Source organism: Myxine glutinosa, chromosome 9, assembly GCF_964187855.1.
Source record: "Myxine glutinosa chromosome 9, kmMyxGlut1.1, whole genome shotgun sequence".
NCBI lineage: Eukaryota > Metazoa > Chordata > Myxini > Myxiniformes > Myxinidae > Myxine > Myxine glutinosa.
Genome location: NC_136269.1, coordinates 91,227,762 through 91,245,705, shown reverse-complemented (window position 1 = coordinate 91,245,705; position 17,944 = coordinate 91,227,762). Strand labels below are relative to the sequence as shown.

At 44.1% G+C, this 17,944-nt stretch overlaps 1 protein-coding gene across 3 annotated transcripts in view; it reads left to right on the top strand.

Annotated features, from left to right (window-relative positions):
* LOC137435231 (erlin-2-B) overlaps window positions 1-16,674 on the top strand; it is a 17,055-nt gene extending 381 nt beyond the window's left edge. For 2 of the 3 annotated variants that reach the window (XM_068128840.2, XM_068128838.2), the window contains exons 2-12: window positions 184-298; window positions 7,455-7,536; window positions 8,578-8,624; window positions 8,726-8,787; window positions 9,026-9,151; window positions 12,016-12,089; window positions 12,493-12,551; window positions 12,765-12,856; window positions 14,545-14,634; window positions 15,568-15,647; window positions 15,939-16,674. In XM_068128840.2, coding sequence (XP_067984941.1) covers window positions 195-298; window positions 7,455-7,536; window positions 8,578-8,624; window positions 8,726-8,787; window positions 9,026-9,151; window positions 12,016-12,089; window positions 12,493-12,551; window positions 12,765-12,856; window positions 14,545-14,634; window positions 15,568-15,647; window positions 15,939-16,121 — 999 coding nt within the window. In that variant the 5' untranslated portion in view covers window positions 184-194 and the 3' untranslated portion in view covers window positions 16,122-16,674. The remainder of the gene's footprint in view (window positions 1-183; window positions 299-7,454; window positions 7,537-8,577; window positions 8,625-8,725; window positions 8,788-9,025; window positions 9,152-12,015; window positions 12,090-12,492; window positions 12,552-12,764; window positions 12,857-14,544; window positions 14,635-15,567; window positions 15,648-15,938) is intronic. The other variant, XM_068128839.2, reaches the window with a different exon arrangement.
* Window positions 16,675-17,944: the final 1,270 nt, after the last annotated feature.

Here is a 17,944-nt window from a genome sequence, read left to right as displayed (position 1 = left end):
ACTTATTTGTATTAATGTTTCGTTTACTAATCTTTAAAAGAGTGGCCTGGCACATATCTATTCATCCAGGCCCGAGGAACATGAAATCTTTTCGAAAACGTTCTTGGTGTGAATTTTTATTTTTCAAACGCGAACTGTCGAATTATTTAGTTTCATTATTTCTGCATTATATTTCTACTTAAGCCCGACGAGCCATGGTCCACTTGGGCCCTCTTCTCGCTGTGTGCGGCCTGGCCATGGCCCTTCTCTTCTCGTCTTTGCACCGCATCGAAGAAGGACACGTAGCTGTGTACTACAGGTAATCCGTGCAAACACTGAGAAAGCTGAAAGGTGTGTGTGTGTGTGTGTGTGTGTGTGTGTGTGTGTGTGTGTGTGTGTGTGTGTGTGTGTGTGTGTGTGTGTGTGTGTGTGTGTGTGTGTGTGTGTGTGTGTGTGTGTGTGTGTGTGTGTGTGTGTGTGTGTGCGTGTGTGCGTGCGTGCGTACATACATACATACGTACATATACTACTAGCTTGGCTCAGCTCGCTGCGCTCGCCTCACCAAGCGTCGTTACTGAGGAACGGGCTTGTTTTAGCTGAGGATAATGACTACCTGAGTTGCTGTGTTGTCATGATTTTCACCAATCATAATACAAACAATTATTTTGCACAAATGTATTTGTTGTGTTTGTGATATTACATTTTTATCGGCAATTTAGGTTGAATTTTTTTTTTTCAAGAAAGATCTCAGCACGTACATAGGGGAGGGGTAGGTGCAGACTGTAAATTTGGGACGATTACACCTCACCACCACGTAATTCAAAGCTGAATTGAATCTCTTCTTGATTCAATTCAATTGCTGATTGAATTGCTTGATTTGCAATTTGCTTGATTCAAAGCTGATTCAATTCAATTCTTGAAACTTTTCTTCAAAGCTGGACAGCTTTGAAGCACTCTTCAAAGCTGTCCATGCGTGCACGCTTTCGAAGTTAAGTAATTTTTCACAATTGTGTTTTTGTCGAAACTGTATCTTTCTTTTGGGGTGTGTAACTATTGGTGTCTTTAATAGGATTCTCGGTGTTGGTTTTTCATACCTGTGTACAGAATCGTCGGTTAGTTCGTGTCGCGTATTCTGAGGCCTAGTGTAGTACTAGTAGGCTACCGTGTCCGACCTTGGCTTGAGGCTTTGTTTTTGTCTCGGCGGTTCTTCGATTGCGCTGCAATTACTTTCGGTCTCTGTTTTTCACGGTCTTTTCACCCCATACTTACTTGTTTTAAAATCTCAACTCAAAAAAAAAAAATATATATTTCCTTCTCTGTTCTTATCCGTTTGTTTGTTCTTATTTCTTCGTTCGTTCTTCGACCATGTTCTTTGACTTACGAGTGCACCAACTTACGAGTTTTCCGAGATACGAGCCGTCGCTCGGGCGTTTTATTGCTTTGAGATGCGAGCCGAGATCTGAGTACGATCTAAGCGAGGCAGTACGATCGTAGTACTTCTACGATATGTACGATTTTGAAGCAGAAGGAGTCGATAAAGGCTATAACGCCACCCAAGGGCGTTAAGATTATTTCAAAGCTCCGGACCTCTGTCCATGAAGAGATGGAGAAGTTGTTGTTTGTGTGGTTGACGGAGAAGCAGCTCGCAGGAGATACCGTGACCGAGAGCATCATCTGTGAGAAGGCACGAGACATTTACGGGGATTTGGTGCAGCAGACGGCGGGAACATCAACGGACGAGGCATCGGAAGAGTCATTCAAAGCCAGTCGGGGATGGTTTGATAATTTTAAGAAGAGGACCGGCATTCACTCCGTCATCAGGCATGGTGAGGCAGCAAGCTCGGATGTGAAGGCAGCTGAAGATTTTATTATAACTTTTGCCGAACTGATAGAAGCCGAAGGATACATCTGCCATACACCCCATAACTAGTGCTCCTTTGCCCCCTCTTTCTGTGGGGGATGGTGGATTGGCCATCCCATCACATGGGGCATCTCCCACTACCAATTTTGCACATCAAATTTCAACAAATCAAAAATTTGCCAATCACTACCCATCTGCCAATCATTACTGCCAATCCTTTGCCAATCATCAAATTTTGTTTTTCTAATTTCGGGGCCAAAACACTATCCTCGTCATTACAGTTTACTTACTAATGCCTCTCGGTGCGCCAATTCACTTCCACAGCCCGGCTTCGTAAAGCCGAGCAATGAATGCGGGTTGTTTGGTGCCGGCGGCTGGATGCGTCCGACATTCGGTGCAGGGAAGGAGGTTTACCCGGGCCGAGATCCCACGCACCATCTCGGCACGGAGCCATCCCATGGCCCGATCTCGACCTGCCGGAATGCCTCAACAAAAAGGGGTCGCCATGACGACCCTTCCTATCGGGCTGCCCGCTCCGCTTAGTGGAGCACGGACGCGGCCGTTCAAAGCGCGGCCCGGCGTGGATCGCGTACGGCGGTTCTTTCGAAACCGCCGTGGTTCGGATCCCCACTGGTCCTCGCGGCACGCGAAGCTGCTCGGCGCGCACCGAGGGCCCAATTCGGCTATAAGTCGCTCTAGCCGCTAACCCGGTTACCGTCAATGCCTCACCTGCATGCTTACACGCATACGCTACCCGTTCCTTGCTCAAACATCCAGCTGTCTCCCTGCTCTTGGTCATTGCACCTTCTCTTACACACCCAGGTACACTCATTCCGCTCACAGACTTGGTCACACACCTGACCACCGAACACCTTGGCACACATTCGTCGTTCGCACACCTTACCAACACACCTCTTCGCGCCCCCTCCTCGGTCACCTCCTCTGTGACAATCACAGGTGTGCTCTCACTCGCACACCCAACCACGTGCCTCACTACCAACTCAAGTGTGCATTCCCACACATGCTCTACCATTCCAGGTGTGCATCCTTCCATTCCAGGTGTACATCCTCTCTCACCTGCCACCACCAACTCACGCTCCGTGTCACTCTTACTACTTTCACCACCACTCTTGACAGCGCACTCACCCTTACTCTCGACAGCGCACTCTTTCCTCATGCACCTGTCCGTTACACACCTTTCTCGCGCACCCTCTCCCGTTACATCCTCTGTAACACTCACCACAGGCGTGCATGCTTCCGTTACATCCTCTGTAACACTCCTCACTACGCGCTTCCATGTGCTCCCTCGCACACGCGCTACGACCGACTCACTCTCGACAGCACCCTCACTCCTTGGCGCGCACTTTTTCCTCACACACCCCAGAGTCGGACTTTCTCGCACACCTCCTTTTTCGCACACCAGACCTGTCGCACACTTCACCAACGGCCTCTCACGAACACCCAGGTCCATCTCGACCCCCAAGCTTATTAAATCACCTGGAGCATCATACGCACGACCATATTGGTCACCACTTACACCGGGTCCTCTTTCTCTTCGCTTCTCCTCCATCACCTGCGAATCCCTCATCCGGTTAATGAGCACATCATCACGATCCGAACACAGACTTTGGACCAATTCTTTTACTTCCTCTTTTATCTCTTTCTTATCCCCTCTCCGTCGCTTCTTAATTTCGCTCACCCCTTCTTCCACTTCTAATTTCTGCTTCACCTCTTTTATTTCCCGGTGCGTCTCCTCAAGTTCGTCCTCTAAGGCTACCTTGACCGTTTCTATGTGCGTCCTCACCTGCCGGTCCTTCGTCTCCATTACCTCTGTCACCTCGTCCAACCTCGTTGTCAGTCCCTCACGTACCATCTGACATTGCCTCTGTGTCGCTATCGAGTCATTTTTTATGTCGTTTTGTGTCGCTTTTAACCCTCCTAGTACCGCAGTGTTCCTTTGAACCTGCTCCGTTAGTTCTTTTTGTCCCTCCGTCAGCTGTTCCACTCCCAGCGTCAACTCCTCTATACCACCTTGCAATTTTACAGTCCCCTTTCTCACCTCCTTCTCCATGTGCTCCTCACAGTGCCTCACCTCCTCGCGCACTCCTCCGACCTCCTCACTCACACCTCTTCTGATCTCTCCTCCCATCACCTGCATCTCCTGCCCAGATGCCACCCTCATCTGCTCCATTTCCTCCCTGTGAGCATCCAATTTAGTTTCTACCCCCATTCTGACCCCCTCTATCTGCTGCCCCATTTGTTTAACTTCCCTTTCCGCTTGGTCCCTCATGTCCCTCAATTTGCCTTCCATACTGTTTTCTAACCCCTCTAACCCCTTTTTCATCCCTTCCATTTGATTCTCTTGAGCGGCCATTCTGTTTTATACCCCCGTTAACCCCTCCTGTATTTCCCCTAATCTATTGTCTAATCCCTCTATTCTACTCCCTAATCCTCCGATCTGGGCTCCCATGTTCTCCCTCAATTTCTCGCTATTGGACCCCATCCTTTGTTCTAACCGTTGGCTATTGGCCCCCATGTCCTCCCTCAATTTCTCGCTATTGGACCCCATCCTTTGTTCTAACCGTTGGCTATTGGCCCCCATGTCCTCCCTTAATTGCTTGCCCATTCTTTGTTCCAATTGTTCGCTATTCTGGGCCAACAGGGCCCCTATTTGCACCATGAGGACTTGCATGTCCATCGGCGGCACGGGTACAGCTACCGCAATCCCCTGTGCGGCGCCGACCTGTTGTTCGCGCTCTTCTTCCCCATGCCTAGCGCCGCCATTTTGCGAACCTGCCGCCCTCACTGCTTCGCTCTCCTCATGTCCCTCAATTTGGTCCTGGATCGACCCTGCCTCTCTCTCCTCTACCGGAACCCAGCCGTCTTGATCTCCCATAGCGCGACTTTCAAAATTCGGGTTTTTGTAAAACAAAAGCAATTTCGGTACTTTATAATTTTGACCAAATTTTGTCTAGATTTTTTTTTTTTTTTAATTTGGTTCGGGCCTCGTATCCCACTCCTGACACCAGTTGTTACGGACCGCGGATTGGATGTTATTTACCGAGCGGAGGTAACCGCGGCCGAACAGTTGCTCCCCTTTTCTTCCCTTTACACTCACCCGATTCACCCAGACGTTGGCCAAATCGCGCTATGCTAAATCAATGATGGAAAGGACACGACGACTGGGATAGATGAAACGACGCAAGGGGTACAGTTCTCAAGACCTCCGGAGGAGGGTATAATTACAGTGGTGGAGAAAAGGGGGTAGATTACAAGGCAGAGTGAGGTAAAGACACAGAAGAGATGGGCACTTAAATACAGTCTTATCTTATCCCAGACAGACCACGGACAAACGGACAAGGTAGACTTACACAGGGATTGATGGCGGGAATGGGCAGGTCAGTCGATGGCACAAGGTGCACCTTGGCTCGGGGACAGGATAAAGCACGGTTCAAAAGATGCAGGGAGGTCTCACAGCGCTCGGAGGTGGTCTTGCTTGCTCCAAGCTCAGCGCGCATCTGACGTCACCTCCCTCTCACTGCGCATGCTCAGCGGGGAGTGACACGCCCTCGGCTGGTTGGTTCCACCCCACTGGGGCCGGTCTGCCGCTTCCATTGGGTGCGGGGTTTACCGGGCTCCGCCCTTGACGAGGAGCCGACAGGGAGCCCCTGTTTGGTAACCCCGTCGAGCACATGTCCGATGGCGGCTCGTTGGGAAGGCCTGGTGCCCTCCCACCACCCCTACCAACCAAGCCGGAGTGAGGACGCGCACTCCCTGCGCTCATTGTTGTTGTTGTTGTTGTTGTTGCTGAACTGTGGGGAAGAGCTGCGGGGAGGTATTGGGAGGTCCTAAACTTCCTAACGGTGCCATACAATCACATTCTGGTGCAACGAAGGGTCAGAATTAATGGAAACGAATCCTTAACTGACATAGACTAAGAATAACTAGCAAGATGTCCTATCCGTCCACCCACCCACGTGTTGCTTGCTTGTTGTTGCTGCTTGCTGTTGTCTTGCAGTTGTCTTACATGAGATGCGGTGAACCTGGGTGCGACATTTAATGGGGGAAATAGGGGGAGGTCGGGTCTAAAGAGTGTTGTTTACAGAAAATGGGACTAGGGAATGGGGGATTTAGTGGGGCGGCTTAGCCCAAATATTCAAAAGAATTGTGCAATTTGTGATACAAGCACCAAATTTGGCACAAATGTACATTAATATGTTGCGAACATTTTCAGATATTGGGCCACTTGAAATTCCGTAATTTTTTTTTTCAAATTTCGTAATTTCAAATTTTTCGGGTGACACCGTCACAATTTCGGTCTTCGAGGTCGGCCGATAGGCAAAGTGTGACCGGAAGGGACGAGGTTCTCCTGACCACGTGGCCCTCGATCTGGGAAGCGAGAGGCGTTCCATTAGTGGACGCGCCCCTCACGCCCGACTTTTGGGCGGCCCCGGCAGGCCGTTTGTTTTGACGTTCCGTGACAGGCCCCGCACCCCCACCTCCGGGCCGACCGGAAGCTTGTGCTGAGTACATCATACCTGAACAACTCAGTGAGGCAGAACACAGCAGTGCACACCAGGGTGACCCCTTCAGTGCATAAACCAATTAACCTGTCCACTGCAGGGCATATAGAAATGAAGTTATTTTCTGCATATAATAATAATATAAGTTCAGTTCTATATAACAATTTCTGTTATCACCACTACCACTACAACTACCACTACTACAAGCTTTGTCTGGAATTTTGTGGACTAACAGACAAACAGACATACAGACAAGCTGGGATCAAAACATTACCTCCTTCCACCATTGAGTGTAGAGGTAAACATCATGGAAATTATATCATGCCCTAGATTTAATTCATGCTTACCCGTGTATTTGCTTCACTGGTTCACAAGGTCTTTTGCATACATGTAATTCAGACTCTCGTCTTCATTGCTGACCACACAATGTTCGCAACATATTAATGTACATTTGTGCCAAATTTGGTGCTTGTATCACAAAATGCACAATTCTTTTGAATATTTGGGCTAAGCCGCCCCACTATATCGGCCGGCCTCGAAGACCGAAATTGTGACGGTGTCACCCGAAAAATTTGAAATTACGAAATTTGAAAAAATTTGAAAAAAAAAATTACGGAATTTCAAGTGGCCCAATATCTGAAAATGTTCGCAACATATTAATGTACATTTGTGCCAAATTTGGTGCTTGTATCACAAAATGCACAACAGGTTTGCTATGCTGCTACACTAATTGGGGAGAGTTGGGAAGTATTGAGGAAATAGGGGAATATTTACAAGCGGATATGGATGGATGCAAATCCCATATCCGCAATAATATATATATATATATATATATATATATATATATATATATATATATATATATATATATATATATATATATATGTGTGTGTGTGCGTATATATATATATATATATACAGTATATATGTTCATCCCTCACTCTACAGCCCCCCACACATTTAATTGGCGCATAACACAGCCACACCATACAAGTCGCACATGGTTCAAAAGGTTGGGGGTATTAAGTGACATTTTCCTCATCATGGTTGAATTATTATTATATATTTATTTCCCTCCCTTGTGGACACAGAGGAGGTGCTTTGCTGCAGCATACGTCTGGTCCAGGCTATCATCTCATGTTGCCTTTGTTAACGAGTTTCCGTTCAGTACAGGTATATTTATGCATCTTTGCTACCTTTCCTCTGGTTAAAAAAAAAACTCTGGATGTTGAAGAAAGATTCTCAACTTTTATTTCGTAACAAATTTGATAAAGCAATTTTGTTGCTAAGATCTGTCTCCATCGTAACTTCCTCAGCCTCTCAATTTTTTGAACACTTTGTGGGGGAATGCCACTGAGACCAGGAGATGAATTAAAGACACTGGTTAAAGGGGTTATCCAAGCTCTTATTACCTCCGCCACCAAAGGTGGATGGCGGTCATGTTTTCACCCCTGTCCTTTTGTCTGTGAACAAAATATCTCAAAGTTGTGGACGGATTCGGACGAAATTTGGCAGAGATGTAGCGTATCTCAAGGACGAAATGATTAGATTTTGGTGAAGATCAGGATTCAGATCTGGCTAGTATAATTTTTAAGTGATTCTTCACCATTGGGAGATGGAGCCTGGTGTTGGCTTAGCGGTCAGGGTGCCGGCTTGGGATCCTGGGATCCTGAGTTTGAATCCCGGTCGATCGCTGAATTAACGCCAGGGGGGTTGACTCAGCCTGTCATCCTTCCGAGGTCGGCAAATTGAGTACCAGCTTGCTGGGATGAATGATCACGGTGTGTACCCCGATTTAGAATAGGTACACCGTATCCCTGCGCATCGTAAGAGGTGACCAAGGGTTGGCGTCTAGGAAGGGCATCCGGCCATAAAAACATTGCCTCAAACAGGAAACTATGATTGTCATGTGGCACGCAAGGCTAACCCCCACTCCAGCGGGGAAAATGGCCTTAAAACGATCATTCATTCTATATATATTCTTCACCATTGGGAGATGGGGCCAAAAACGATACATAGCTGGATATCTTAAAAAGTTGTGGACGGATGATTTTGATTAAATGTGATTCTGTATTGTGATTTATGGTCTACTCTGGGATACAAAACGTAAACTGTTCACCTGGTGGAGGTATGCTCTCTACTGAGTGCCGTTGTAGTTGGCATTGCTTTGATTTGGTTTTATGAAATGCATATAAGGATATCGTTTTGTTGCAGACAACTCTGCAGACTGATGAGGTGAAGAATGTGCCTTGTGGAACAAGGTATCAGTCTTTTTCCACGTCCCTTGTTATTGATCGCATCTCTTGTATAACTCGGCTCACATTTGATTGTTCTTCATCGTCTTCCCTCTTCTCAACCCCAGTGGCGGTGTAATGATATATTTTGACAGAATTGAGGTTGTAAACCTGCTGTCTTCCTGGTCTGGTGAGATCCACATTATCTTCTATTGATCCTTCATATAAACCATTTAATTCCACTTTTGTTTTTGATAGATCTTCCAATTACCCTTGTATGAACTCTATTTCTCAATGTAGTATTTCTCATGATCCACCGTCCCTCTTTTCCCACCAACTTCTCACTGAAAGGGTTAAGCTGGTAATGTCAACCAAAGTTACCCTTAACTCCTCCTTCCCACTCCATAATGTACCCTGTTCTTCTGTAGTGTATGATGTGGTGAAAAACTACACAGCGGATTATGACATGGCACTGATTTTCAACAAAGTTCATCATGAACTGAACCAGTTCTGCTCAGTACACAGCCTTCAAGAAGTGTACATAGAACTTTTTGGTATGAGCACATATTGGAACACAATGTCGCACAATCTCATATTGTGCTTCCACGTATCTTTCTCATACATAGCTAACAGGCCCCACCTAAATCCTCGAGTTTTGTCCTCTATTTGTCACTGATGCTGTATGTGAATGTATTCGCACTCTCCGCCATTCAAAAAAAAAACGGAACACGTGATTGTTGATGCAATTTTATGTGACCGTAGGATACAGATGAGGTGCAAACCTCTGATGGAGATGATTGCTGAATAATTACATATCTATTTCATCGTTACGGAATGCCATAATGCTGCATTGTGGTGAATGTTTTCACATAGGGATCCAACGTGGAAGTAACAATCTCAATACCGCGTATGTGCACCTTGTGCAAAAATCGCTGTATTGCTCCATCGTCGCATGGACTGTATGTATACTGAAAACAGAATCTGAACCTGGGGAATGGCTTTCCATGCCCAAATTGACTCCTGTTCCAGTTTGAGGTTCTGTGGCTGTCTTGGCATGGTTGGAATGCACTGATCAATGATATCCCAGAGATGTTCAATTGGATTTAAATCTGGCAAGACAGCAGGCCACCATGTCATGACATTAACATTGGCATTGTCAATAACTTTCCTTGTTCAAATGGTCCTGTGAGCAGGAGCATTATTGTGCATAAAGATTATTACTGGACAATGATTTTGAAGTGGAGGTAACATGTTGCTGTCTTCTTCTCCTCCTCTTCCCTTTATAAGGGGTGAGGTTCAATGGCACCAAGTTTCTTCGCTGCCTTGAACACGATACTCCTCTACTTCCCTCTGTCTTTGGCCAACTCTCTCCACTCTCCAACCACCCCCACCTTATTGATATTTCTCCTCACACAATCCTCCCATCTCAACTGTGATTTACCTGTTTTCCTCCTACCTTGCCCCCTCGACCTATCCACTCTCTTTGTCATTCTCTCGTCCCCCATCCGCGCCAAGTGTCCAGCCCATCTCAGCCGGCATTTCACCAATCTCCCAGTCAAGATCATCTGCACACCCATCTCTTCCCTCAGTTCATCCATCCTCCTTATATCCACCATCTTCACCACTTCCGCAATCCTCCTGACCTAGTTGTTCTCGCAAATTTGCAGCCTCTTTTGTTGTCTCTGCAGTGCTACCATTGCCATACCGTAAACGTAGGCCGGCGTTGCACAAATCGGATCCTTCCTTTTCAATCTCCTTGATATCTTTCTGTTTGGCATTAATCCATACACCCTCCTCCACACATTCACAACCACCTGAATACTCCCCTGCATCTCCGCCTCAGATTTACCATCCCCAGTCATTGTTCCCCTCAGATACTCAAATCTATTTCCCTGTCTGATATCCTTCCCCTCTAACCTGATATTCATTTATTTTCTCTGCTGCCTGACCCACATCACCACGGACGAAGTCGGTGTGGAAGGTTTCAGCGAAACCACCCCACATCATGACACTTCAATGTCCAAAATTTACAGCTTCCTGGACACACATTGGGGCATATCTCTCATTGTGTCTTCTGTAGACCCGTGCTTGTCATTCCTTTCAAGGAGAAACCTGGATTAATCACTGAACTTAACACTTGCTCATTGCCTCCGTGTCCATCAGACGTGGTGATTTGACCATTGCAAGTGTGCTTGAATGTGTTGCGGTTGAAGTCTTTGATGCTGAACAGGATGATCCCTGCATCATGAATATGCCTCAAAAGTGTTGACACTTACATCCTACAAGGTCCAGGGAGTGTGTTTGCATTGCTCTTGGCAGTTTGAAACCAATTGCGTAGATAGGTTGTGCGAATGTTTCGGTCGTGAGTGGAGTCGTTATCTGGGATTGTCCACTTATTGACATATCTCTTGTTGATCCAATAATTTGGTGAAGTCTTCTTAGGTCATAAACAGTTCCTCTTATGATAACGAGCCTTGCAACATGGCTAATGGCGGACCCTGCTTGAAGGTCTCCAATGATTCGATTGATCTCGTTTTCTGATAGGTGTGATATTGTAAAAGATTGTTACTCCCGCCAGGGAGTAATGCATTCACTCGTGTGTGTGTGTGTGTGTTCGTGTGTGTGTGTTCGTGTGTGTGTGTTCGTGTGTGTGTGTTCGTGGGTGTGTGTTCGTGTGTGTGTGTTCGTGTATTTGTGAACAAGATATCTGGAAAAGTTCTGAACGGATTTGGATGAAAGTTGGTGGGATGATTGCCCTTGGGATAAGGAAGAATTGATTCGTTTTTGGTGAAGCTCAGGATATTATTCCGGATCCAGGAATATTTTTTGGAAATTTTTTTGGGAAAGATTTTTTCTGTTTTACTGCATTAAAGCTTTTATTCTTATTCTTAAATGATGTTTTTCTCCTCTAATTCCGAGATATATCAAAATAAATTCTCTGACAGTTAGGGCTTACTTTCTTTTTCATTTATTGTTTTGGGGAGAGGGGATGTTAAACAAAATAAACGTATTATTCCAACTAAACCCACGGCGGGAGTATGCGCTCTACTGAGTGGCGTTCTCGTTATAGAATGTAATCAGTGTTTTTTTAAATATGATACACATGTATCTCAAAGACTTTTGAATCTGCTCGCAATGCCTCGTGTCACCTGTAAAACCCTAAGGGTGCATGAGTTGCACGTGCTGAACTTTCATTGCACAAGGCAATTACGTTGCATGGAAACTTGCAATCAGGTCTTCTGCACATCCCTCATGCCTTAAAGGTATTTGGAATGAACATTGGAACAATCCTTCAACAAATGCATCATCAATTCTACGTGTTCAGGTTTTTTTTTATGGCGGAGTGTCTATAACACAATGCAAATTGTTGTGCTTTCTGTAACATACTGGGTCTTTTATTTTTTAATTTTCATTACAGATCAAATCGATGAAAACCTGAAGGTGGCCATTCAGGAAGAATTGATTTCTATGGCACCCGGACTGCACATCCAGGTACAGCCAAATGTACAATTTCACTGTTTTCCCTTCTTTTTAAACCATTTGTTGTCAAGTTGCTCATTATAGGTTATTAACCCTTTGAGTACGGGATTTTTTTTGGATAAAAATACCCCCGGTACGGGATTAATTTGGCATTTTGGTACGGGAATGCAACCACGTACTGACGATCTATTTATAGGTATAGTCGATGACGTGTAGTAACGTCATCTGTACACAAAACTTTTTCATGGGTTGCGGCACTGGAGGTCATCTGTACTCAAGGGTTAATAACCACAATTCAACATTAGGGTGAAGTTGGGCAGAGAGTTAACCATAATCAGCACTGCCAAACTCGAAGTGTTGGCAATTCATTTCTCAGAATAACTTTGTATCGTTTTTTTTCCTTTGCTTCTTTTAGGCGGTCAGAGTAACAAAACCCAAAATCCCTGAAGCTATCCGTCGCAATTATGAGCTGATGTAAGCTTTCACTCGGTCCCATTCTGTTTTCAATCCATACTTGCCTCCTTTCCTCCGTTCTTTTTTTTTCTTTTCCCTTTCCTGTTAATTTGCTTATTTTCCTCCCCTCCTCACTTTCTTTTATCAACGAATGGCCTTCTCCTTTTCCTCCCATCGTTTATCCTTTAGTAATTCGCCACTTCAGCTGCCTTTTCTTGCTCTGCTTGTGTGTAGGGAAGGAGAGAAAACAAAGCTTCTAATTGCAGTTCAGCGTCAGAAGGTTGTTGAGAAAGAAGCAGACACTGAAAGGAAAAAATCTGTCATTGGTAATGAGAATACTTCCCACCAACCTCTTACCCACCCCCTCCTCTCCCATTATAATTACCTTCCCTCCTCCTCTTCATTCATAATGATTCATTTGAGATGATACATTCTTTCCCCATGCCCCCAACCCACCCGTGTCAATTCCCGGATGTCTATCTGTTTTCACCATTACGTGTCGGTTTCCAGCCGTTCCGCGTGCCACCAGGAGGTCGACCTCAATCTCTGGCCATTCAGGGATGCCGGCGTCCGTCTCCTGCCCGTCCTGTATAATGTCTCATGATGAAAATTTTAGCATGCGTTAAATATTGTGGCGGTGTATTACCACTCTTGGTATGTCATGCCAAGGTGTGTATTTCTTCATCATGCTCTCCAATTTGATAAACCACAGTTTGCAGTATTTCCATATCCCATTAAGCACAACTCTGTGCTCTAAATTATTAAAAAACAATTTTTTGGTTAAAAAAAACTCGTATGTTTAATTCGTATGTATCCTTTCAACACGTTTTCTATTTCAGAATAAACCACACCATCTTCCAACTGAATGCTTGCATGATTGGGTCAAATTCTATTTGATAAAATGTTTCTCCTGTGCACATGGCCATTGGGAAAGACTTTGTAGTCAACATTACCTCTGCCACCTAAGGTGGACGGAAGTTGTTTTCACCCCTGTCTGTCTGTATGTCTGTATTTGAGCACAATATCTCAATGTTGTGGATGGATTCAGATGAAACTTTGTGCACAGTTAGGTCCTGATGGACACAGACGAATTGATTCGATTCGATTTTGGTGAAGATCCGGATCTGCATACGATAATTTTTTTTTCATATTCCCAAGTGATTCTTCACCATTGAGAGATGGGGCCGAAAACAATACGTAGCACGATATTTCAAAAGGTTGTGGACGGATTATGCCAAATCTATCTATCTATCTATCTGGATGAGTTGGGTAAGTGACAAGAACAAGCCGAATAGATTTTGGTTCAGGTCAGAATGCAGATCGGGCCAGTCACTGATAGTCAGGGCCTATCAGTGGGATACAAAAAGTAAACTGTTCAGCCTGGCATGTGCTGTTCGAGTTATTATTATTATTATCACTATTGTTATTGTATTGCTCATTGTTATCAAAACAGTCAAAGATAAGTAATGGCTTGTGGAATATGAATGAATGATCGTTTTAAAGGCCATTTTCCCCGCTAGAGTGGGGGTTGGCCTTGCGGGCCCCATGACAATCATGGTTCCCTGTTTGAGGCAATGTTTTTATGGCCGGATGCCCTTCCTGACGCCAACCCTTGGTCACGCTCTTACGAAGCGCAGGGATACGGTGTACCTATTCTAACCCAGGGTACACACGGGGATCATTCATCCCAGCAAGCTGGTACTCAATTTGCCAACCTCCGAAGGATGACAGGCTGAGTCAACCCCCCTGGCGTTAATTCAGCGATCGACCGGGATTCGACCTCAGGATCCGAGGATCCCAAGCCGGCACCCTAACCGCTAAGCCAACACCAGGCTTACCAGAAAAACTTGTCACTGGTTTATAATTGACTCATCACCCCTCCCCCTCCTTTTCCCGGTAATTCTAATGATTATTATATATGATCTAGTTAACATACTTGTACCGTACTTGGTATTCGAGAGTTGCAATGCGAGAATAGCCTTTCACTCTTGCTCTTCACATTCCTCCTGTGCAGAAGCCGAGATGGTTGCTCAAATTTCTCGAATCCAATATGAACAGCGGGTTCTAGAGAAGGAGACGGAAAGAAAGATATCGGAGCTAGAAGGTGAGCAGTGGCTGCATCCGGCCTTTTGTTTTTCATTATGGAAAGTTTTGCCAACCCTATGAACTATTGCACATTACTACTTTTGTGTAGTGGTGTTGACTTGCCTGTTGCACATGGTACCCTTTCATTACTTGCAAAATCGAAGATTTTTCAAGTATATTGATTGGTCCTGTGCGTTATTCTGTCTGTGCCGCCTACAGGTCACAATTTTAAACCGATCTTCATGAAACTTAACCAGATAGTAGAGTTGGTCATAAGGATGAAGCCTAATGATTTTGAGGTCAAAGGTTATCCTGAGGTCAAATTTCTAAAATTGTCATTTTTCATCCAATTGACTTGAAAATTGAACAGCATTTGCATATCGAGTCACTAAATTGGGAAACCAACTATTTTGAGGTCAAAGGTCAACTCAAGGTCGAGCTTCTAAAATCATCAACTTTCATTTGAACAATCATCAATTTGAATTCTATTGACGTGAGCTTTGATTAAGATCGTCGATTTTAATCTTGATGAAATGGACCATTTGATGTATTCCTGGCAACTTTTTGTTATGGGGAGGGGTAGATTTTGCAAGTATCATGCTTTAGATAACGTCATCTTGTTTATTTATTTATAATTATTTTTTTCCCTTTCTCTTTCTGGTTGAGTTGATCCATTTTACATTTTAGGTCATTGATCAAACGGGGCATTCTGCTTTACATTGCTTTTGTACCCTTCACTTTGTGGTGCTGCACATTTGTAGATGCCGGGTGAGCTCTACTTGAAGCTCATTTTGTATTTCTGAGTGATTGTAAAAGGAGAAACGCATGTCCAAGACTGATTACTTTAATGTCTGCCTCCTGTGCAGAAGCACTTTGCCCACTTCTCATTATGGATTGTTATCGTTTGTGATTCAAGATCTCCTTTTCTTGTTTTAACTATCATCTTTAATAGATAATGCATATTTGGCAAGACAGAAGAATAAAGCAGATGCAGAATTTTACACAGCAATGCAAACAGCTGAAGCAAACAGGGTATTTCTCTCACTACTCACCAGTTCATTTTCCATTCGTTCCATACAATGTTTTGTTCTCTTTTATGGCTAAGCTGATGTAACATTTGCTGATTTCTACTGATTCTTGTTTTCGTACAAATTTCTTTTTTGTACTTTCCCCTTTGACGGATGACTACCCACATTTTACCCTTATTGAATGCTTGCATGATTATTTGGTTTATTTTAGTGACAGTTTTCCACCAAGTTGGAATGCTATCCAAGTGCTTAGTAATATCTGACTTATTTTCCCTTTTTCTTTTATTCTCCACAGCTGAAATTGACACCAGAATTTCTTCAATCCATGAAACTCAAATCGTTGTCTGGAATTTCAAAGATGTACTTTGGACCGAGCATCCCGCAGATGCTGCTAGACTTGGGGATTGGACGTGCTGATGTAGATGGAGTGAAAGGTGGTGAAAAGAAAATAAGCAATGATTCACTACCTGGTATTTGACTTGCAGTTGAGTATGAAAATGGAAATTGCTGGTTTGCTTCAGCAGGCACGGCAATCCTACAGAATTGCCCCATGTATGGATTAGGTCGGAGGTTGCGTTGTTTAAAGTGTTTTGTTGCATGATTAATAGTTCAGACCAATGGAACCCAAGTTGTGGATTTGAGAATCTAGGTGGCAGATGGATAATGTAGTGCTTGCTTTGGCCTTTGCGAGAAAACAGTTTATGCACAACTACTTGGCTACCTTGCCATTTAATGGTGCTAAACGTACCCCAATTGTTGAGTACGGGATTTTTCTACATTTAGCACACATATCGTGGTTCTGCTTCTGTTGCCTTTCTGACGTCTTATTGGTGGTTTTGGTCTTCTTCATTAACTGTGAAATTCCTTAAACCTTTTTTTTCCATTTTATTCTGCACCAGTGATCACAGTCACCCATGAAAAATTGTATTGCCTTTTGCTGTAAAAGATGGAACAAGTGTTGATTAATTTGTATTCCATTCATTGTTGTAAATTTATACATGGTGATTGTATTAAAGAAATTCCTTCTTTTTTTTTTTTTCCTTCTTCTTTCTTTGTGTCGTTTCTAGGAGATGCTTATTACCCTGCACACGCGAAGCGAAAAGTGTGGTTAAGCAATTGCTTCGTGTCCATCCGGCTGTCTGTCTGTAAATGTCAGTTTATAATCGAGGAACAACTTATTTAAATCCAATCGTATTTTTCGAACACGAATCGGAACCTGAACTGGTAACGAACCTGTGGTTCAGCGGTAGCGGACAAGTCTTTAGTTTTACAGCACTTTGTCTCTAAATTCATCCAGATCGTGCATGTGCATAGAGGAGTGAGATAATTTATTTTATTGTCTGCTTGCCTGGCAGTCAAACAAAATAGAAAATCTTTCCAAACGGGAAACTTTTTTTTTTTACGGACATCATAAAGGACACAAACAGGCACGAAAAACTCATGTCAAGTGTCAGATGGAATTGTGTAATCGACACTAGGTCAACGGTGAATTTATTAATTTATACAATTTTTACAATCTTAATTGAAATAGTTATATATTTGAACAGTTATAACACAAATAGCCTTTGCGCCTTAAAAACAATTCTATTTTGCAGTATTTGCACATGTTTTATCGGTTGATGTACAAGAGTGCTTCAGTAGCCCTACACTTCCCGGAATTTTTTAAAACGATCTTTGAAATCACTATTTGATTAAAATTAAAGTATTTATATAAACACTGTGTGGGGTATTATGTTCTATGAACTATCTGGTTGGTTTATTGATGCACACTGTCGGATGGTAAGTTAATCACTGATGTAGACCTAGAGGGTGGTGATCCCTGTCAACAAATAATTTTCTCCTGTCAGATATATTCATGAATGTTGGTTTGTAATGTGAATAAAAAATGGTAATACATTTCATTACAATGGATTCAAATTCGATAAGGCAGAAAAAAATGCACAGAAAGGAAACAAGAAAAATGGACCACCCTGCATTTTCATTGATCAATCCACTTCATCCTTTGCAACAGGTGGCGTCTGATGTTGTTACCTTACAGCATTTAAACTCAACTGGTGCCAATAGGGAATTAATTTTTTTTTTTTTTGAATACTGAATCGAGGCTCGTGAAAGAGCTGACAACCGCGAGGGAAAGACAGTACAGGGGGACCGTGAGGGAAAGACAGCACAGGGGGAACGCGAGGGAAAGACAGCACAGGGGGCCCATGAGGGAAAGACAGCACACGGGGACCATGAGGGAAAGACAGCACAGGGGGACCACGAGGGAAAGACAGCACAGAGGGACCGCGAGGGAAAGACAGC